Source organism: Diabrotica undecimpunctata, chromosome 1 (assembly GCF_040954645.1).
Source record: "Diabrotica undecimpunctata isolate CICGRU chromosome 1, icDiaUnde3, whole genome shotgun sequence".
Classification (NCBI taxonomy): Eukaryota; Metazoa; Arthropoda; class Insecta; order Coleoptera; family Chrysomelidae; genus Diabrotica; species Diabrotica undecimpunctata.
This window is the reverse complement of record NC_092803.1, coordinates 185,265,172-185,288,152: the sequence shown is the minus strand read 5'-3', so window position 1 is coordinate 185,288,152 and position 22,981 is coordinate 185,265,172. Positions and strand designations below refer to the sequence as shown.

The window sequence follows — 22,981 nt, the reverse complement described above, 5'->3', positions numbered from 1 at the left end:
TTTTGAAATCAACTCAGTAGTTTAAATTTTTTTAGTTAAATACCTTGTATCAATATTTATGGCAAGTCTAGATATAATCCGATTTTTTTGGTAATGTAAGTAAATAAAAGTTGTAAATAAAAAGTCTAAATAAAACAAACAGTGGATTTTAAATGAACGTAATAGTATATACAATTAAGAATGAAAAAAACTCTATTATATAAAGTCAAAAATAAATCAGTAAAAAATCAGGATTAGACTTACTTTAAAATGAAATAAGCAGTTTCCCACCGGGATGATTCGGATTCGGGAGTTTTAAACATCAACGGACCTTCTTTATTAGGTCCTAAAGGTGTGGGATCTAATTCTGTCGTACAGTCTTGGACATTAACAATACTGTAGTAGTAATACTCTTCGTCCTAAAAATTATTTTTTAACCGCTTTATTTTTATTTTCAACTTTTCATTCAAATTTTTTGTACTGATACAAATAGAATTTACTGTTATGAAATTTTGGCTAACTCATCACTTTTTTAACCAATTATTTTTGAAAAAATCTTGGTGTGAGGCTTTCCCGAATGTGGCTTTTTCATAAATTATGTGAATTAATGGATAAATCATTACTTCGAATATATTTAAATTCTCGGAACAAAATTTCAGCGAAAGGTATGTACGATGGTATAGCAACTAGTAAGAGGTGTTTTTTTTTAGAGGTATAGAAATGTAAGTTGGCAACACTTTTTAAACTGGCGGACATTTTGACAGCTGTCAAGTGATTTATATTTAGTTTGGTTTGGCATTTGCCAAAATCATGGTTTTGTTCGAAATAGGTATTGCGTACTACGTCCATTTTATGATCAACATAATCGTCCATCAGAGCAATTAATACAATTAACCATGGAACGTTTTCGCATCACGTTTACTCTAAATGATAATACGCATCCACAGAGACGTAGTACAGTGCGTACAGAAGAAGTTGTTGCTGATGTAGAGAGTAGCAAATAGGAAGGCCCGAATCAGCCTATCCGCCATCGTGCACAGCAGTTGGATATGTGTCCATCCACTTTATGGATGATTTTGCGTAAAGATCTTGGTTTGCGTGCTTACAAAATCCAACTCGTGCAAGGATTGAAGCTACACGATCACTTGGCAAGGCGTAGATTCTGTGAATGGGCCCAAAACGAGATTTCCGTTGATCCTGATTTTCATAAGCGAATTTTGTTTAACGATGAAGCTCACGTTTAGTTGAATGGCTATGTCAACAAACAAAACTGCCGTATTTGGAGTGAAGTTAATCGTAAAGTGTATGTTGAGACACCATTACATCCAGAAAAACTGACTGTGTGGTGTGCTTTGTGGGCTCGTGGAATCATCGGTCCGTACTTCTTCAAAAACTATGCTGGTCAGAACGTTACAGTCAATGGTGACCGATATAGAGTCATGATTACTGAATTTTTTATTCCTCACTTGAACAACCACGATGTGCAGGAGCTGTAGTTTTAACAAGAAGGCGCAACATGTCACACAGCTCGTGCCACAATTGATTTATTGAAAGAAACGTTTGGTAACGGCATAGTTTCATGTTTCGGACCCGTGAATTGGTCTCCAAGATCGTACGATTTAACACCGCCAGACTATTTTCTGTGGGGATATCTGGAGTTGCTATTCTACGCCGATAAGCCTGAAACCTTAATTAAATACTCCACGAAATGTATAAATAGCTTGAAAAGTACTATTTTTTTTTAGTGTTTTGTATTTGAAATAGCGATTTTTTTATACAAAACTTGAATATTTTCGAGTTGGATTTACGAAATTAGACAAAAATTGTGAAAATCTGTACAAATATGTACCTATTGATGTTAAAAAATTAATCATATATCGTTTATAAGTGATGTCATTCAACGAATTCGAATAACATAAAAATAAATAAGATGCGCAGATTAAATTCGTAACAAATTATGCTCGATTTTTGCAAAATTGAATCATATTCGCAAGCGTAACATTTCTTTTAAAACATCTGTAAAACTTCCGTTGCAGATTACTATCATTAACATTATCATCCAGCCTTCTGCGTCCAAAGTTAAACATAGGCCTCCCCTAATTTCTTCCAGTTTTGTCGGTCTTGAGCTTCCTGCAGCTAATTCCCAGCGATTCTTGTGGCGTCATCATCAGTTCAGCGATATTATGGGCTCTATGACATCTGTGATCATTAACATATTCAGGAAAAAATGAACATAAACTTTGTCCTAATCAGCAGATAATAACCTCCAAACATTTCATTTATAATTACGACTGGGCATGAGTGAAAGTACCTTTCGAAAACGAAACTACAATTCAGTATTTAGTCCGACTTTAGGCAGAGAGCATGGAGTCCCATAAGTTTAAATCCGATGAATCATTAAACGGTTGCGCTTAGCTGGTAGTGTTGAATATTTTTTTGTTTTTTACAAAATACGAAACACTTTAATGTAAGTGCTACTGTAAGACGTACTTCATTGATGACTAGTGTTAGCGAAAAAAGCATTTACGATATCAAGAAACAAAAATATTAAAGTGGAATGTTGAAATCTTTAAAAAACGTAAAACACCGACGAGTTGTAAATATATGTATTTTATAAGAAATATTTAATGCCTTTCTGTTTTATTTTAATTTGCATTATAAATTCAAATCAAAAAAAGGTAGTTTTACTCGTAATAGAGCCCTGTCGTAAACATCTTTTTACGGTTCTGTACGTAATCACTACTTGTACCTGTGTGTGCTGCCAAGCACATGGCGTGAAATCTGGCAAATGCGCATTCCTATCTTAACCGTACTGCACTCTCAGTGTGAATTTCACTATAGAACACTAGAGACTGTCGCTTAAAGATAAAGGTTGAATTAGGAGATAAATAAAATATCTAGAATCATCACTGGAAGATTGAGTTACTACTACAAATAAAATGGCAACTATGAAATATCGCAAAAAATATAGATATGCATACTAGTGATGTAACGAATGTCATTTTTTTAACATTCGCGAACGCGAATATCTGCTACCGACATTCGCGAATGCGAATATTCAGTTTTCTTTTTTAATTTGACGCCAATTATCTATGACTTGCCGGCAGTCTCGTTCGCGCGAGGTGTGTTCTATCACAGACGCATATATAATGTTAATATATAATCTTAATGTTAATATTAATTAACATATAATATTAATATATACGTCAATGTGTTCCATTTGCATCTTGTTCCGAAAATTGCCGAATCTATCCAACTTAAATGTTATCTCGCTCGCCCTGGACTTCTCGTACACAAAAACAAGTGAATTTTGAATTTAAAGTATGATCAGTGATTTATTAACATGAGTAAATCAAATTATAGGACTTATTTTACATTTAGAATATACTTCTTGATGTATTTATGCATCGGCAAATCATAAAATTCCCCAACTAGCTTCTGAAGAGTGGATGATTCTTGAAAAACATCGGTTTACTAAGACAATTTGAAGAAGTAACCAAAGAGTTAAATGGTTATTTCTTTTGTGATTTCCTTAATCGCCACTCTAGAAAAAGTTGTTAATGATCTTGATTCATCCGTTGAATACATTGATGATACTATTACCGTCTTGAAAGACGAGCTCATTTGCAAATTTTCGGGTTTAAGAATTTTCATTTATTTTTTGTTTTCTAATGAGAAATTAATTGATATTAAGTGTAAATCAATCTGAATATAAAACTTTATTACATGATACCAAATAATAGAATAAAGTGAGGGCTGATAATCTGAATGGATAAAAGTGAATTACTTTTTATTGTGTTGACCTAATATTATCTTCAAATGCGAATATTCGTTACATCACTAATGCATACAGTAAAATTATAACAGGTTGGATGAAATTAAAGTGTGGTGTTATGAGGAGTAGTTATTTGGATTGTTATATTGAAAAATTCAGTTAAGAGTTAGTTAATATTAAATAATATAAACTATTGTTTATTTATTGTGATGACTTGGAATGTAAAGCGAATTATTGGTAAAGTCACTCTTCTGCTATTAAAACAATATTGTGGTTACAATAATCTACTTTTACATTCGATGGGTAAAAGGAAATAAAGGATGAGGCCTATTAGGCCGAAATACGTATAAGCGGATACGCAGGCGCCCTGTACGTGAAATCAAATCTTAACTGTCTTTTCCTTTTTATTCCGATATACTCTGTACGAGTACAAGAAACCAATTCGCTAAGAATTTTGCTTAGTTGAGGAGATATGTTGTGGAACGCAATTTTTAGATTCCCCATGTCTTTAATAACATCTTTATCAACGTCTGTTTTGCCTTGCAATTCTTAGAAGGCACAGATTAAAGCGAAATTATGAATTTGGTTTCGAAAATTAGTTTACGGATTTTATTATCAGATGTCGCTATTTGCGTCTATACGAAGCCAGGTTAGAGTTGCTTCCTAAGACAGAAAAGATTTATTTTCACGTTCAGAGCGACTGCGAAAGCCGTTCTGATGAGGCCTATTAGGCCGAAATACGTATAAGCGGATGCGCAGGCGCCCTGTACGTGAAATCAAATCTTAACTGTCTTTTCCTTTTTGAATAAAGATAGATTTGATCGAATGAAGATGTGTTTTAATTCTCCCTTAACTATTTAATATTAAAAATAACTTAAAACAAACTCTCAAAATGGCCCAAAGAAAATGAAAGAAATGTAATTTGGAAAGAATTGTTCTTCGAATAGAGATAAAAGCAAAGAGAATGACATGCCGCTAAAATAACAGAACTTGCTTGAAGTTTTATAGAAAAAAAAATACCATGACAAAGGACTGACTATACTAAGACACAGAAGTATAATAATAGGTGGATCAAGCGTGAGATTACAAGTGAAATGAGCTGTAGATATTTCCAAATTATGCATCGAAAATTCGTTAAAAAACCAAGAAATAAAACAAAATTTAGAACAAATACAATTAAAACGCAAGTGTGAGTGCAAAATTGGATTACTAAGGATTGAAAAAAAAAAGACACAAAGTCAGTTTCACATAATATTGTTCCTGTGTATGTTTAGATATAAAGATTTAACATTTTTTGTAACCTACCTTATGCACTGACGTCTGTTTACATATAGCCCTCCTTAAATTAACCATATCTCTCATAGCAAGCTGCCGAACGGCCGGTAACTTGGGCTTATTGGCATCCTTCCTCATCGCGATTTCCAGCTGTCCTACCAACTCTCCTGTCAAACTAGAACATCCGGTACAAATGATGCATTGCATTTCTCGGTCGTAATTAGAAAAGTGGATTGTCTGACCTTGAGGTCCGATTAGGATGGTATTTAGATCGGTGTAGGGAAGGACGAAATGGTTCGTGTATGATCCAGTCGGTTTTGCGTTAGCGATGTATAAGGTGTTTTCTGTTAAGATTGCCAATAGTGGTTTGGATTCTCCGTTTGTTGTGTAAGCGCTTCGGACACAAAATACCTGGAAAAAATAATTGTTTAAGTTGAAGAATAAAATTACTAAAAATGTTAATACAATTATACCACAATATAATAATCTGTCTAAGGTTCTCAACGAGCAAGCAATTCACCTTTCTCGTCTAGCTCTGATAGACCCCTAAGTGTCTAATTTGTATTCCAGTCTAATATTTACAATTATATATAACAAACGGTACTCGATATAGCAGCAAATAGTGTAGGTTGTACTTTACTCCAATGTAATGATAGCACCCGCTATCGAAAACGATGTCTTCTTCGATATACAGCAATCACAAAAAGTATCGGCCATGAAGTAGCGGGCCGCTACCCCTAACTAAGACACGACTGTGTCGGTTGAAAGATCGAATTCGTCTCTCTGGGAAAAGCGGTTGGTTAACGAAATGATTTTTACAAGTTGACGCTACGTCTGGGCGATAATTACATTACGACCTACAACTTTCACAAAAGACACTCATTTTTCTGTGGTTCCTTGTTAACAACAATGTACGAATGAACACTGTATTCACTGCAACAATATATAACAACCGTTAATTGTTCGATGGTGTCTGTTTTTGTAAGCGAAATCTTGGCTAACTATACGGAGAGAATCAAAACTAAGAAAAAGTCTGTTAATATTTTAACAATGTTTATATACAATTGCGAAACTGCAACAATCTATTTGTTGTGACATTTTTTTACTTTGACCGCTATTTTTTTGGAAATAAAACGGAATAATTGTAATTAATATTACATATTTATTCCCGATTTGATTTTCTGTCTAGAAATCTCAAAATTCTCAAAATATAAATAAAAAAATTAATAAATCTTGTGATTTTTGTCACTGGGCGGTAGATAAATTATTCAATAGATAAATTCTTCAAGAATTGAATAATTTAATTACAATTGTTCAAAAAATAGAAAAATGATAACTTATTTTGATACATATCCTGTAGATTTCATCAAAATATATATACTTTTCATTTTGTAGTAAGTTTTGTATACTTGCTAAACACCACTCATAAGACATAGCGTAAAACTTAAAACATATGTACTTACCCTAAGCAATTTTTCAAATTTATTCCTAAAAATCTCCTTTCTTAACTGCAGAACCATTTTCTTATCCAAATTATCTGAAGAACAGGTCAACTTTTTCCTACCAACCCCAATCTCTTTTTCCAATTCCCTATCAATGTCGTCACTCGCTGGCACTTGTTTGACTCCTTTTATAAACAAATTAACGACCCTTCTAGTACATTTCTGCCTACTTTGAATCTTAGCATCCAACATTTTTTTCAAAGTTACGTTTTTTAGGAATCGGTTGATCAAAGACGTTTTTGAAGTGGATGGGCGAAGGGAAGGTAATGATTTAGCCATATCTGTGTCATCGAGTCTTTCCTGAATGGAAGGTTTGAACGAGTTGCTGATTGAGTAGTGATTGGACTTGTTGATTTTTCTCTTTGGCGAGCTAAGATGTCTAGGGTGCGGTGGCTCCACAAAGTCCGATATCGTGTCGTTATCAGACCAATCCATCTTCGAAAACTTGTTTAACCCGTTACTACTACCACTACTACTTGCTTTTGTTTCAAATACTACAACTTCTTCGACTTGCTCGACCTCTGCGTCATCGGGATTACTTTTAACAGGAGTTGAAGCATTATTACTGATTATCTCAAAATCTTCTTCAGGCTCGTTTTGCAGTTCTTCTCTGGCTTTTTTTCTGAAGAAGTTGAATTCCTTAAGGATCATTTGATACACCGTCGAACTTTTTGGTTTCTGTTGCTGTTCGAAGGTTTTTTGGAACTTGTCATATTCATATGAATAACTGATCCCTGTAACCAATACAAACTATAAATTTGATGCATTAACAAACAAAAAAATATATTTGTTTCATGAAACATAAAAACGGACATAGAAACATTGAGATGTATGTAACTTAAAATCATGTCTAATAGGCGGCAATGACTGGTTCATGAGGAATTGTGATGTTGGTACTAATGTATGGAGACATCTGAACATTAGAACTTCTTTAATATGAAATGTGTTGTAAGTGGGTTAATACATAATTTACATAAACAATTATTTTATAACAAGGGAATTATTTGAAATTCCTTACTCAACAATGTATTTCAAGTCGAAGAAAGAAGTGTGTTGCAACTGACCACAGATCACTATAAAATGATGTAGATCTGAACATACTGGACATAAAATGATGGCAAAAAGTAGTTCTCGTCGGGGAAATTTGGTAGGAGCCAGTAATCAAGTAAAGTCTTGTACGAGTTATAGTGTCAAGTAAGAAAATTGGTTACTAAGTAAATAAAAACTTACCTTTATGTTCATAAACGTTGCTATCACAAAGAATAATATTCCCTGGCAAATTCTGTTGGACGTTAGGATATGTGGGGTAAAACCCTTCGCTCTTTGTTAGCTTCAAATTGTTCTTAGCTTCGTTTAGTTTGTTCACAGCTGGTGGCGGTATCTCGATAGTTTCAAAATACTTCAGTTTCAAATCCCCCATTGATCTTCGATTTGATCCATCGTGGGACGATGAGTATACCGAGAGGTCTTCTTGACCTTCAGGCACACCTCGTTCAGCCAACGGAACTGACGTAGAAAAGTTAAGGATGTTTTTCAAGCTGCCGAAAATGTTTGTGTCTAGAAGATTTGTCTCTGATCGCTTTTTCTTTATTGTAAATTCTTCCTGAACGATGTTGGTATCGATAAATTTCTTAGGATGCTTGGATTTTTTCAAACAACTGGATTTTGGTTTTGATTTTAAGCTCGGTTCTTTCTTAACGAATGTTTCGTCTGAATCTTCTTCATCGATTGAGCTGGAGCTGCCGGTGGAACTAGAAGACGTAGAAGAGTGTTTTTGACGGTTTATGTAAATATCTGATTTTACTTCACGCTCTGACGTCGACTTTTCATAGTAGGGAGCATCTCCTTCAGCTGCCCAACTATATCGTCCTGTAACAGACACATATATTACATGTTACAGTCAAAAGAACGTTTATTACAATGAAAAAGTCAATCACAACGCTTTGAGAAAGCTATTTTTAAAAATTCTCTACTGAACAAAAACACTGGGTACTTGAATTATTTCAAGGCATATTTATACACAGACAATTCAACAGTTTTTTATTGACTTTCTTCAATGAATACACGCCCTAACATGTTCTACCAATTATCAGTCTGATGCTATTCACCCTTCACAAATTTTCTATTTGTCCATTCAACTTGGCTAACAATCTTTAAACAAGCACCTGGCTTAGTAAAAGAAAAAGAAATGTATAAATTATTTTAAGAACTAAGAATATGCGGAACAACTATTAGAATGATACAATTAACACTACGAAGAACAGAAAAGCTCTGCCTCAACTCAACAGATGTAGGTAGCGACCCTAGCCTAGTATTATGTAAAATGAGAATCATCCTGAAATATTTCACACCCAAGAGAGCAGCGCCAACACAAATAAAAATCAAAATCGAACGACTAAAGACGGAATCCACGGAATACTTATACACAAAAAGAATATCTGGGAATCTTCTCCTTATCAGAGAAGATACCTGGGAATAAAATATTAGATATTGATAACATCGAGGAAAGCTGGGAAAAACTCAAAAATTACAGATCTTGTGCAGATCTGTCAAATCAGTTAATACGAATTTATTGTAAAATAATTATTTGTACATGTCATCCTCAGTTTGATCCTTATGCTTCTGATAACAATTCAAATGATCCCGAATTTGCTTTGCCAGACTAGGAACCTGATCAAGAAGTCTCAACAAGAGAGTCACGCAAAGGAAAACGAAATCCAATTGTCTGGAGAAGAAATGTAATACAGGCTTCTCGAAATAGCGGCAAGGAATATAAAACCTGAAAAGATAAACATAAAATATCCCATAAAATAAAAGATCCATGTAGTTGCAGAATGAAATGTAATGAGGAGATTTCTGAAAATGAAAGACAATCAATATTTGATCATTACTAAATTCTTGTAAACATCAACAGAAAAGAAGGGAGAAAGAAAGACGGAAATACTCTATTCCATTAAGGATATGACTGATCAATAATTTGCTGTTATAATCGCTGCCCTCAAAAGATATACTGTTTTACACATTTACCATCTTTAGGCAAAGCAATAATGACACTGAAAAATAAACAAATTCTCTTTGACCTAATCGTTCTCTAATCCAGACATAACTGACTTACGATATTATCAAAGTTGCATCAAAATAACATATTCCTTTCAAGAATACAATTAAATAAATTAAACAATTTACTTACCCTTTATAACATCTGGCTTTCTAATAAATCCCCTCTGGAAGAAACTGAGTGATACTTCAGGCTCATGAGTAATAAATCCATGATTAATGTGAATATCATCGATTTTTGTGCTATTTAGAATATCTTCATGGAAGGAAACTCTCTTTTTAGGAGTGTCTGATTTGGATTTTTTCTTTCTTTGCCTTCTGAATACTATTTGTTCTTCACATTTATTATCAGTGATAGCTGTTTCCTCAGAAACAGTTTGTATTGGTAACAAAGGTTGTGGTTGGATGGGTTCTGCATTTAGAGTGAGTCTGAGGTTTTCGTTGACTTCTTCAGATAGACTGACATGCATGTCTGGATTGTCCACAGGTAGGTTCCTATTTTGAAGAGTATAATCCAAAAGTTCGTAGCTTGTAAGGGAAACATTCATAATATCAGTATTTTCTACATGCTTGATGGGATGTTCCATTTCAAAAACATCATCACTGTAGCTCTGTTCTAGCCTAGGACTGGGACCTTGTTCGAATTTCTTATCATCAAAATATGTTGGAACTGAAGATGACATTTTCTTGTATTCTTCATATACATTTTGATTTATAATATCACTTTTGGTCATTAATTTAACCTCTTCCACAAAAGGCTTTTCAACATCATGTTTTTCATCAAGCTGCAATTTTTTATCAATCTCCACAGAATCACAATCACATTCTTTATCTATTTTATTGGTATCAACTGGTACATTCTCTATATCACAAGCATATCCACTTACTGACATAACAGATGTGACTTCACTTTCGCTATCCAGCAACTGCACACCTGAATCTACAGGTGAAGAGAGGCTGGATACTGTGCTAGAGGTCATTTGTGCATCTTGAGTATCTTGCAGTTTCTTTGGGAAATCATCAATATGGGGTTTGATGTCCACTGATTGTATGGACAGATCCATCCTATAAAATAATAAACAATATATTAAAAAAAATCTTTAATATTAAAAATCAATTAATAAATGGTCATTCTATTGTAACATTTTTATATGCAATTTCAACTTCAGTAAACTGATGCCAACAGAGTAACAAAGGACTTAACAGAATTCTTAAATGAAATAAAAGCCTTTATCAAATGTCTAATGCCTAGCCGAAGTTTTAAGACAATATGTCCTCTCTATCCCGATATATATTTAACTTTGATGACCTATTTGTGAAATATTTGAACAGGAAGATGAATGTAAGCAATCAGGCAACATCTACGAAATGGGATTCTGGAAATCAAATCAAGATTATGAAGAAAGCACTGCATTGCAACACATAAATGTTCAAGCACTATGGAAGCCAGCCAAAGTATATGTTGAGATACACCACACTACATATATATTATTAAATAAAAAAAAATATGGTTTCCTTACATATAAGGATGCACTTAAAAAATGACACATGCTGAATATTAAATTATTTCAGCAATTATTTAAAAATGATTAAATGATTATGTGGAAGTTGTATAATTTCTAGAAACTGCATATTTTTTATAATTTTAATAAACTTGTATTTTTGACACACTCAATATCATCAATAGAAGCATTACAGTTGTTTGTAACAGTTTTCTTTATAGAAACTCTATAATTCACTATATTTCCTCCTTTCAATTTAAATTTTCTTTGCCTTAAAAATTGTTTAGTTACCTAAGTTTTTTTTCCTTTAGTACCCTTCCTCATACACAGTACATTACATACCATATAATATATCTATCTAAGCTAAGGGCTACGAAGTTTTATAAAATTCAAAGTGGTAACACATGTGTTACAGCCACATCTCTTGCATTCCATCAAATATTTATTCTTCTTAATGGTTTTTACCCAGTATAGGTCTTATCAGCACATTGCAGATTCATGATTCTCTTTGCTTCCATACTCCTTTCTTATGAGTGTCCTCTGCAAAACTTTTGGAGGAAAATGTTGTTGACCTACATTGTATAAATCTGAACTGATTTTTAGATATTTAGTTTTCTTTTCAATACATATTATATCCATCAATGATATATTGACATATCCATGTATTAATCACCTTCTCCCATATTTTCATGATGTGAGTAAGTAGTTTTATGTCATTGTAATTTTATACAGTGCTGCATAAAATATCTCCTTTGTTTTTATAAACAGACACTAATATACTGCTTCTCCATTTATCTAGTATTTGGCTCATGTCCATAATTATATTAAATAAACCAGTTAATAATCTTTCTATCACTTCTAAAGCCTTACTTTCTCAGAAATATCATCTGGTACAACTACTTGAACCTTCTTTATTTTTTTAAATTCAATAACTTCCTTATTTGGTATTTTGGTGACGGCTTCTATTACTATTTCAATTGCTCAACTGTTTATTCTATTCTGACAAGTTCTTCATTCAATAAACTGTCAAACTACTTTTTCCATCTCTTTTTGATATCCTTTTCGTGAATTAATATTTTATTATATTCATATCTGATACATATAATCTTAAATTAAACCTCTTGTTTTTTTTGCTGTATGTTTGGCTATTTCATATATCTTTGATTCACTCGCCATAGTATTAAGCCTTATAATGATATATTAGCCTTATACAGCACTATTGCCACATAAAGAATGTATTTTTTAATAATGTTTTCAAATAATGACCAGCAAGTTCTCTCCTATTCTTCAAATATTTCTACATAATTTGTAGAACACATCACAGAATATTTTGTTAATTTTTTATAAGAAATATTTTATTTTAAATACTTTTATCCTGAAATAATCAGGAATTATTAAAAATTTATAAAATGTGTATGGACACTTTAAAATGATTTATTCCTCTCTCCCCCCTAATCTTCCTTCAATGCCAAATGAAATTGGCAAAGAAGAGAATTATGCTTTCCCTTAAATAAGACAAGAATATTCTATAAATCAGAGTCATTGTCAAATATAATCTAAAGATATTGTATTGGATTCATCATCATCATGCCTTCATTTATCACATCCACTGCTGGACATAGGCCTCCCTTAAACTCCTCCATTCTTCAAGATTTTGTGCTCTTTGTTGCCAATTTTTGGTGATACTCCTGATGTCTTCAGCCCAACATGTAGGTGGTCTTCCTCTACTATGTTTGTCTGCTCTTGGCCTCCAATCTGTAACTTTGCTCGTCCATCGTGAGTCATGCATTCTCGCTACATGACCTGCCCAATTCCATTTCAGTTCTGCTATGCATTCCACTATTGGATTACCATATGTTAATTCATTATTAGCATATCAGAGTATTTTACCTCTTTATTAGAGCAGAACATTGAATAAAAATTAAGGAACTTGGAAAGATGTCCACATTAGCTTATCTCTCATAGGAGTCAAGATTTTGTGGCACTACATCAAATATAGATGTCTTGCTTAATTTTCGATAAGCCGTAAATTTACCATGACAGTTTCATGTGATTCTATGAATTATGCTCATTATATCATTTAGTTAGCATGTACTATATTATAACTTACTTAACATGGAGCATTGAGTACCATTTTTAGTATTTTGAACTGTTTTATGACCTTGACATATAGCAGCTTTGTCTAATATCTTAAAATTTAGTAGACCAGCTAGTTGAGAAGTTTACAGTATATAGTAAATCCTGAAATACTTCTAACTTAAAGTATTTAATTAAAATGATCCCAAAAATTTTTCAAATATATATAAAAAGCGAAGTGCTGAGACAATGAAACATGAAAATAAAAGACAGAAAATTATAAATGTCTTAAAAATGATGAAGTTAATTTTATATATTGATTGAAGAGTATGTAATATATATTTTATTTAATATTTTGTAACATAGAATTTATTTTTTACTTAATTATCTTATTTTTTTTTTACTTTTAACTTAACCAAAATGTTGATTATTTTGAATCTACTGTAGTTGCAAATATGTACATTAAAAAATTATGTTATATGTACTTACCAAAGTTAAGCTACCAAAAGTGATTTATTTTGTATTTAAATAAAATTTGATCCTTACATCTATTTTTTAGTTGTTTTAAACAAGGAAAATGATAAACTAGATAGGCAGAACCCACTAAACTAACTAGCACAATAAAAACAATTCACAGAAACCTTGGTAAGAAATTATTTGTTTTAAGAAATTTCTCCTAAACAATAGGTACAGCTAATAACAAACAAATTAACTGTTTTGGTGGTTTGAGATGTCCTTGAGATAGAAAAGATTTTAAAATAAGAAATGATTACTCACTTCATATAATTATAATTTTGACAAAATAATTTTTCGGAAAACAATAAAGTTCACTATTCGTAATTCCGTCCTAAGGTGAGAACTAAGTTTTATATGAAGTATTGTAAAAAACAGTTGGTAAATATTTGTATGCATACAATTTCTAATTCTTCAAAATTTCAAAATAAAACAATCAGAACAATACTAGGAACTTGCATTAACGAAATGTAGGTTCATACCTACAAAATTATTGCATACAGATCTTAATTTTAAGCCCCAAAGACCAATTCATACTTACTTGAAATCCCAGTAAATTTATTTCTTTTTTACATTAGGAAGTGTTGAGACGTAATTATTGCACTTGCACTAGAAAAACGTCACCGCTGCCGAATTTTTCTACAATGTACAAAGCACAGAGATCAATTTGGGCATGCGTTTAGTTTGTTTTGCGTTGTTCATTCTCTCATTGATTTTCTGTAACAATTTTCCTCCTACAACCTCTAGCCCATAGTATATACCCCCCCTAGTAAGGTAAGTGCCGGAGAAAAAGTGGGGAGAGAGTTTCTAGCGCCAAATAAGTTCGGAATCGGGAACTAAAAATTTAGCGGCAAATTCAAAATGTAGGTTCTGAATTTAAGGCGGGAAATTCAAAAAAGATATACTGAATTTTAGGCGGGAAATTCAAAAAATAAATTTCTGAATTTTAGGCGGGAAATTCAAAATGTTCCGAATATTATATAGAAAACAAATATAGTCATAAAATAATAAATAAAAACTTATTCTATGCCAAAATATATTCTCTGTCCAAAAATGTAGTATACACTTATGCAATTTTGTATACCATAAATGTATAACATATCAGATAGAGACATATGTTTTGGCACAGGAAAAGTTTTTATTTATTATTTTGTGACTATATCTGTTTTCCATTACATTAAAACATCAACATAAAAAACAGATATTCTTAAAAATTTATTTATTTCTGTAATTTATAAAATTTGAGGAATCACAGAGATATAATAAATTATAAAGATCGTCATCACTGCCATTGTGGTGGTCTTCACCTGTATCCACGAAACTAGGCTCCATTCTGAACTTAACCATCTATTCACTGCAACCTGCAAAATGATATATGGAATTACACACAAGCAGCAACCGAAATAAGTAAGCCCTACCTGCGGAGACTTGCATACCCATATGGACATTCAGGCATACAATTCATTGAGGTGAGAAAGATTGGTCCTAGTAAATTAGGGACCACTCCTTCGAGCCCCAATGCTCCCCAGGCTTTCCTCACCCTCCCCCCCATACCACGCTGATGTGCTATGGGAGGCTAGTTTCATCTATATATTTACTGAATAGTGCAGAGCAGCATGAGGCTCTTTAGTCTTGCTATGCTATTTGTATGTTTGTGTATATATATATATATATATATATATATATATATATATATATATATATATATATGTGTGTGTGTGTGTGTGTGTGTATATGTTAGAGATTTATTATGTATCTAATGTATTTTACACACAAACATATATAAATAAAAAATAAACTATGTTTATGAGTAAAATATGTGCCCATGTATAATTAAAGTAAAATATGTACCTATGTACTACAATGGCGAGTGAAATATCTCATTCATTTACAATTAAAATGTTTTGAAAACCTTTGTAAACAAAGAGTAAGTAACATTCTTTCCAGAACTTACATCAAAGGAGAATTTTTAAATACACAGTGTTCACAAATTATATGCAATTTCTTTGAATTTCATGAATTTGTAACTAAGTATAATTAAAGTAAAATATGTAACTATGTATAATAAAAGGAAAATATGTGATTATGTATAATTAAAGTAAAATATGTAACTATGTACTACAATAGGGAGCGAGACAAGGACATAGCATTTCTCCCAAACTGTTCACCCTTGTTCTATAAGACAAGGTAGATACAGATGAAAGCAATTGTGAAAGACCTAGATTCAGGAGCAGATGGAAAATGTTTGATGATGAAGATATATGTAAAACAATAAAAAGAATTTTAAAGATTCCATATGAGTCCAGTAAATAGAAAACACAATTTTATTTGTTTACAAAATGGAAATATGAAACTGTAAACAAGAATGAATAACATACAAATTGTACAGTTTTATACTGGAAATAATTTAATTACACTTATGACCTGTACTTACAAAATTGTTTTCTCCTACTTTCATATTTTCTGTGAGCTACTAATTTCATAGGATCTATCATAGTGTAGTCTGGTTTATTTTTAAGTAAGTTAATAAACTTCTGGTCTCTGCCATTTACAATTGCATTTACACTTTTACACCACATATACAGAGAAAGTCTAACAATAAATTTACATATATTTATACCTGTATTTGAATGGATTTTACAGTTGAATGGTGAAAAATTTAAACAATTCAATTTCAATGAAATCTGTATCCTCTTTCTTTACTCTAAATAACATATTATATTTACATTGCTCACAGGAAACCTTCAATACTTTCTTTGCTACATATCCTGCAACATAGGTTACAGTACACCTTCCCACCTGAGTTCTCATAACATTTGAAACTGAAAGAGGAAGTGAAACATTCACTTCAGGTGCCAAAGGTTTACAACCTGGTAATACCTCACCTGTTAAAAAAAACCTAATGCATCTAATGCTCCCTCACTAACATCATTTTCACAATTGCTTTCAGGTGAATGAAAAGATATAAAATTATTTACAAGCAAAGCTTTAAAAGTGGTTATAGCATCTGGCACACTTACTGAATGAAAAATGTAAAGACATATTTTTATAATATATTACCAAAGAATATAGAATATTTGATATTACCATGTACGTCAATAAACCTTATAGTTTGAGTTTCTTCTTCTTCAATATCTGCTGCATTCTGAGAGCCTGAAATTTAAATACAATATTTTAACAGAACATAACCAATAAATAAATCTGTTGGACTAATAAATAAACAAGTACTAGATATCTTGATCTTTATCATCATCAGAAATGAACCCAAATAATATGTTGCCCAGAAGGCCCATCAAAATTTATAATAATTAACTACAATTAATATTCATAATACTTATATTAAAAATCAAAGTCATATTTGCGGAATACAATTAAGTACAATTAGATTTATAAGTTTTGATGATTTTAAAATATATAAGTAAGATTCATATGATAGGATTAACATTAATTTAAACAATAACAGTTTAAACATACAAAATATTATTTAATTTAAGTTTGCTAACAAACATTTGCTATGAGGTACAGTGCTTACCTATTGCTGGTAAAAATCCACTTTATCTTCGTCTGTAAAATGTCTAGAGCAAACACGAAATTTATTGTAAACAGTAAGAGGTAATTGTTTAATACTCCTCTCTTAATTACTTTCAACCATTCCAACGTGTCCATTTCATTTTTCGGATTTGGAAAACGAAATCTACTGCTTGTGTGGTCCTTACAACCAGGAACACAACATGGTTGGCTTTTTCTTTTCTTTTATTTTGTTCCATTTTAACGATCAACAATCATCAACAATCAATAAGATGATTACAACAAAGACAAAACAAAACAAAATTCAACTTGCAATATTTCAATGGCGTACAATCAAATAATACAATACCAACAAACCAACACAACACCAACCTTCATTCTTCTCTTCAACTTCAATTCTTCCACGGCACATGCGTCTCATACCCCCACCTAGAGTGACTGTAGCGCCGCCGCCATTACGTACGACTGGAATCGTCCAAACAAACTTCCCCGCTGCCCTATCTCTCTTGCACTACTATTTCTTTTTATGTACTATGCTCTAGCCTTTCAAAATTCTGACACGGAACAAAGGTTTTGATTTGACAATTTTGATCAACCACCGACTGTCACTGTCGTTTGTCATGTCACTTCAATTTTTTGTTCTGTTCATATTAGGTTTGTTCCAGCTAAATCTTGAACTGATTCAGGATCGTACTGAGCGTGCGCTTTACATAAAACGCGTTCCAGCAACGAGAAGTTCAGGATTATAAGTTCGAGAGGATTATTGGTTCAGTGTTCTAGCCCAAAGAACTTTTAATTCCGAACCAATCTAGAATCGTAAATTCGATCCTCAATTTTAAACTGGATTTTCAGTTCGCACATGCGTAAATCTTGATGAACGAATGTCGAACGTCATTGTTTGTTATCATTTACATTTATCATTTTGTTGTTGTTATTATATTTCTGTCAGTACTTAGTACTTACAGTATTTGGTATTTATTATTAGTCAGTATTATTCGTGTGTCGTATTATTATTAGTGTGTCAGCTTTTTCTGTATTGTGGAAATATATAGTGTTTATCTAATTTGATTTATTGAAAATGGAAGATTTCGATTCAGACATGGACAGTTTAAGTAGTGACGAAGAATTATTATTGTTATTAGAAAATCATCAAGAAGCAGTCGTTAGAAACAAAAATTATATTGAAGTAATTGTTCCACAATACAGTGATGAAATGTTTGTGGAACATTTTCGAGTGTCAAGAAATGTATATCATCAGTTAGAAGAGAAATTTACAGAAAGCCCATATTTTAATGCTGAGGCAAGTGGTGGCAATGGCAAGTTAACAGCCAGTTATTTCGTATTAGTATTTCTTTGGTTTTGTGGACATCAGACTGCTTCCTTTAGGGATGTGTCAGATAGATTTGATATTTCTTTAAGTTCTCTCCACAGAATAATTGGGAAAATGACTGATTTTTTAAGTGAGATGGCATCCAATGTCATAAAGTGGCCAAATCTAACAGAAAAGCAGGAGATTGAATTATATTTCCGTGTTAGAGGATTTCCAGGGGTAATTGGTGCCATAGATGGAACTCACATAAAAATTGATAAGCCTACTGAAGATCCAGATTCCTACTTAAACAGAAAGCATTTTTTTTCTATTCAAGTAAGTTGGTGAACTGTACAATGATCAAGTATTGATCAACTCTATACCTCATAGTTACAAATGTCATATAATGTATTTTTGTAGATGCAAGTTGTATGTGACCACCAAAAGAAAATACGAGATATTTTTATTGGATACCCAGGATCAGTGCATGATAGCAGAGTATATAGAATGTCTCCACTTTCTGACGAGTTAGCTGAGAAATGTGGAAATGATTATTTTATTTTAGGAGATAGTGGATACCCTTGTACTAGTCATCTACTAACTCCTTATAGAAATAGGGGTCAGTTGAATCAAATCCAGACAAATTACAACAGGTTATTAGCTGCAAATAGATATATAATTGAACATTGTTTTGGGTTACTAAAACAAAAATTTCGACAGTTATACCACCTAAAATTACGTGATGTTAATCAAATTTGTCATTTCATTCGTGCTTGTTGTGTTTTACACAACTTAGCCATAAATGATGTGCTTGACATTGAAGAGATTGAAGACGATGTACTGGATAATGATGACCATCCAAATAATAGAGTAGATGATGACAGGGATGGTATGGACAGAAGAAACCACATAGCACAAATGTTAATGTAAAAAGCACACTATAAAAATAATAAATAAGTAAATATAAAAAGTAGTTTTCAATAAATTTAATCAATTTATTTGTCTATGAAAGAATTTTAATAAACATTATCCAATATTTTTATCATTATGTGTTTATAATTATATGTAGATCCTAGCTTTCCATATCTATCACCTTCCTCAACCAAACACACATTCCCACGTTTCTATATGTGTCTGAGTTACGCTACTTAAAGATGTTCCTGTTCTACACAACCATTGGTTATCAATAAGTGGTTTTTCATATCTGGTCAGTTCATGAGGATCCTACAAAAGAAACTATGTTTCTTTGTAGAAAAAATGTTTGATATCCCATGTTGTGAGGTTCCAGAAATATACAATCTTCATGTTTGTTGCTTCATAAATTCCAGTCAGTATTCTTTTCAGCTACAAGAGTAGCTGTTATTAAAAGCATAAAACTGCAGTATGTAGATGGCCATGGATGTTGTGTGATATTTTTTTAAATGTTAATTGGTTGCAGTTTAATACACATTTCAGAGACCTAGTATTTCTTGCTTTCCAGTTTTTTATATCTCAAACTTTTGAAGACTCCTTTCTTTATATAAATGTTGTGAGCTGATATATGGACTATGTTGGTTAATTATCATGCACAAAGATGTCAATTTTCTATGATTAAAAACAAGTTGAACATCACCAAAAAGAAAGCATTTATTATTTCAATACTAAAATTTTAGGATACCTATGTATGTATTTTAATAACCTCTACACATATGACTAATATAGTATAAGTATAATCTTACCAAGGCAATATATTTTTTAATGTTTTGATAACAGAGACTGTAATTCTAGAATCTGTATTATATAAACATTTCTTTAACTAAAATAAGATATTTTGTAATCCAATATTTATACTTTTTTAAAATGTGGAGTACCTACCTATATAGATATATTTACATAATTTTGGTTATTATATTACAAAACAAATCTCAGTTGATGATAATAAAAAATTTAAGAAGGAAATTTTACTAAGAGAAGTGATTCTATATATAACAATATTCCAAAAATTATAGATATATTTACATAATTTTGGTTATTATATTACAAAACAAATCTCAGTTGATGATAATAAAAAATTTAAGAAGGAAATCTTACTAAGAGAAGTGATTCTATATACAATATTCCAAAAATTTTACTACTTTGGCTTATAAAGAAATAGTAAAATATGCAATGATGTACATGGTTGTCTCAATAGTATTACAAAAAGCCTGTCAAAATCAGGGTGTTGAAAGTAAGAGTAATAATGTAATAAGAGCAAAAAGCTGAAGGAAAAAAGTAATGAATAATGTCATATAAAGAGGGTAAAACCAAGGAATTCATAAAAGGTTTTTGATTTTCACTACAGAACTGAAATAAAAATTGAGAAACCATGGGTTAGGAAATAACTTAAGTACAGAAACAGTTGCAATATATTTAATTGAGATACAATATAATATCACTATTTTATTGATTCAATGCTAGAACCGCTTCCAGGCAACTTATCGGCTATCTCCTTTAACACAGCAGTTTGTGCATTTATTGCAGTAATCTTGTCCTGCTCATATTTATTTCTTTGGTCATATCTCTTCTTTAAAAGAAACAATTTTCGTCTCCTATAACCTCTCAGATCCTCCCTTATTCCTTCCATAGCTGTCATCTTTCTACTCTTTTTGGATCCTAAGCTCTTCTTGGGTTTTGTGGCCCTTACATTTTCTACACTTATACTCGTAGATTCGGGTTGACTAATGGCAGGTTCAGGAGGTTTAATTGTGGTTGGTCCAGGTTCGCTATTTAGACTTACTGGCACAATCTTTTGTGTAGCAGTTAATAATATTTTTGGAAAGACACTCTTTTTGTTGCCATATAATTCATTCATCTCTTCAAAGTACTCGAAAACCCGTCTTCCCCGTCCAGTTTTGTTTTGGTTATCCACAAATTTTTTATAATTTCTTTCGAGTACTTTGAAGCGGTTTTCGCAATTCAGGCCAGAGTAATTCAGCCCCATGCTTGTGAACTCAGATGAAATAACCTGCCACATTTTTTTTAGACTTTTCATCTCTAATGTTCCCACCGACTCTCTGTATTTTTTATACAGATCGATGAGAATTTTTGTGGCGTTATTAGACCATTGTACATTAGTGTATTCACGATCATCTCTGGTCCATCCTGCAGTACTTGCAGTGGTATAATCATGATCACCAGCATTTGGTGTGGGTGGTAAAACTATAATTTCTTCTATGAAATTACCTACAAATAGAAATAATAAATGCTTTGATTTGAGACTTCGCTAATGTCTTACCACTATCCATTTTAAAAATTGTTATTTTTTTGAAAATATGATAATCTAGATAAATCAGAGATCAAAAGATCAAACACCTGAAAATAATGGAAAATAACGATTTAACAATATCATATGTCACCTATCAAATGCCAATTTTAATTTAATAAAATGCGTTCCAGCAAGTGCCAAAACATGAACCAATTCCGAATTAACTCAGAATTGACATGCGCACTCAATAGTTCCGTATCGGTTCAGAATTAGTTCTGAAAATGTCTGCTGGAACAAACCTATTTTTTGTTTCTGAATCTGTTCTAGAATTGTTAATTCTGTCTAAGTTGCGGAAGAATAGTAATCTATGGTAATTCTAATAGGGAAACTTGGAAAACAAAATACATTATCCATCTATATAAAAGGCTAGGACAAGAAGTCACATTGTTTGTCCCGTGTTTTTGAAAGTTTGTTGATCATAAAATATTGGCTGCGAAATTTGGCGATCGGTAAAAAATGTAATACAAAACTCGAACTTTCCCAACAAATAAATTGCCAAACTAGAATTACTCTGGGTTTTGTATGTAGACCGATTTCATAAGACGACTTTACGTAAAAGTTCAGCGATTCTCCAAAAGCGACTTTTGTTATGAAAGTTATACAACAGACTAAAATTTCATTTTGTTTACGTTCTAGCCTTAAATAGGAGGGTGTCAGAAAAAATTGAGTGGGGTGACTGTAGATGGCAATTGATTGGATCCACCGTCGCATGGTGACGGGCAAAATCACTGGTATAAAATATTCTTTTATGAATAAATCAAAACAAAAATTACGTTATAATTGATATTGAAAATTACGTTCATAACGTTGAAAATAGTACGAGATATCAAGAATTTCAGTTTAATAAAAATAGATAAAATATTAGTTATCATTGACAGATTAATGCCGTTTTTAGGTTGATGGTAGATGTAATAAGAACTACCCCAAGAAAAAAATCAATATTAGTTTTAAAAAAGATAAAAAAAAATTAGTTTTATAAATGAAAATTTCTATAGTCAGACTAAAGAAAAAATATATAAGAATAGAAAAAATAGTGAAAAAATTGAACTTGATCTTAATATAAAATGGGATAATGTAACGTAGGTTCCATACATTTGACGATAATCACATCATGAAGCAAATACATAAAAAAGGAAACTGAATAAAGAATTAAAATAAGAAATCAAACAAGTATAACTATTT

At 31.8% G+C, this 22,981-nt stretch overlaps 2 protein-coding genes and 1 long non-coding RNA gene across 5 annotated transcripts in view; all 3 read right to left on the bottom strand.

The window, feature by feature from the left end:
- Window positions 1-14,422, bottom strand: part of prd1 (pleckstrin homology domain-containing protein pruning defect 1) — a 30,954-nt gene extending 16,532 nt beyond the window's left edge. Inside the window, exons 1-6 of one of the 2 annotated variants that reach the window (XM_072520762.1) lie at window positions 14,221-14,422; window positions 9,722-10,653; window positions 7,762-8,400; window positions 6,493-7,265; window positions 5,060-5,440; window positions 244-398 (exon numbers count right to left, since the gene is read on the bottom strand). In XM_072520762.1, coding sequence (XP_072376863.1) covers window positions 244-398; window positions 5,060-5,440; window positions 6,493-7,265; window positions 7,762-8,400; window positions 9,722-10,652 — 2,879 coding nt within the window. In that variant the 5' untranslated portion in view covers window position 10,653; window positions 14,221-14,422. Of the gene's footprint in view, window positions 1-243; window positions 399-5,059; window positions 5,441-6,492; window positions 7,266-7,761; window positions 8,401-9,721; window positions 10,654-13,655; window positions 13,780-14,220 lie in introns of those variants that run through there. The other variant, XM_072520763.1, reaches the window with a different exon arrangement.
- Window positions 14,423-14,881: 459 nt separating this feature from the next.
- Window positions 14,882-17,731, bottom strand: LOC140432698 (uncharacterized). Of its 2 annotated transcripts, XR_011949833.1 has the most exons (3): window positions 17,212-17,710; window positions 16,767-16,832; window positions 14,882-15,040 (listed from the first exon to the last, which is right to left on the bottom strand). It is a non-coding gene; the product is annotated as an uncharacterized lncRNA (long non-coding RNA). The 2 variants fall into 2 exon arrangements; XR_011949832.1 differs by having other exon boundaries at window positions 14,882-16,832; window positions 17,212-17,731.
- Window positions 17,732-20,889: 3,158 nt separating this feature from the next.
- LOC140441590 (uncharacterized) lies at window positions 20,890-21,934 on the bottom strand. Its single transcript, XM_072532423.1, has 2 exons — window positions 21,770-21,934; window positions 20,890-21,717 (listed from the first exon to the last, which is right to left on the bottom strand). Exons 1-2 carry the CDS (start codon window positions 21,777-21,779, stop codon window positions 20,930-20,932), a joined length of 798 nt encoding a protein of 265 aa, XP_072388524.1. The 5' UTR covers window positions 21,780-21,934; the 3' UTR covers window positions 20,890-20,929.
- Between the last annotated feature and the right edge of the window lie 1,047 nt (window positions 21,935-22,981).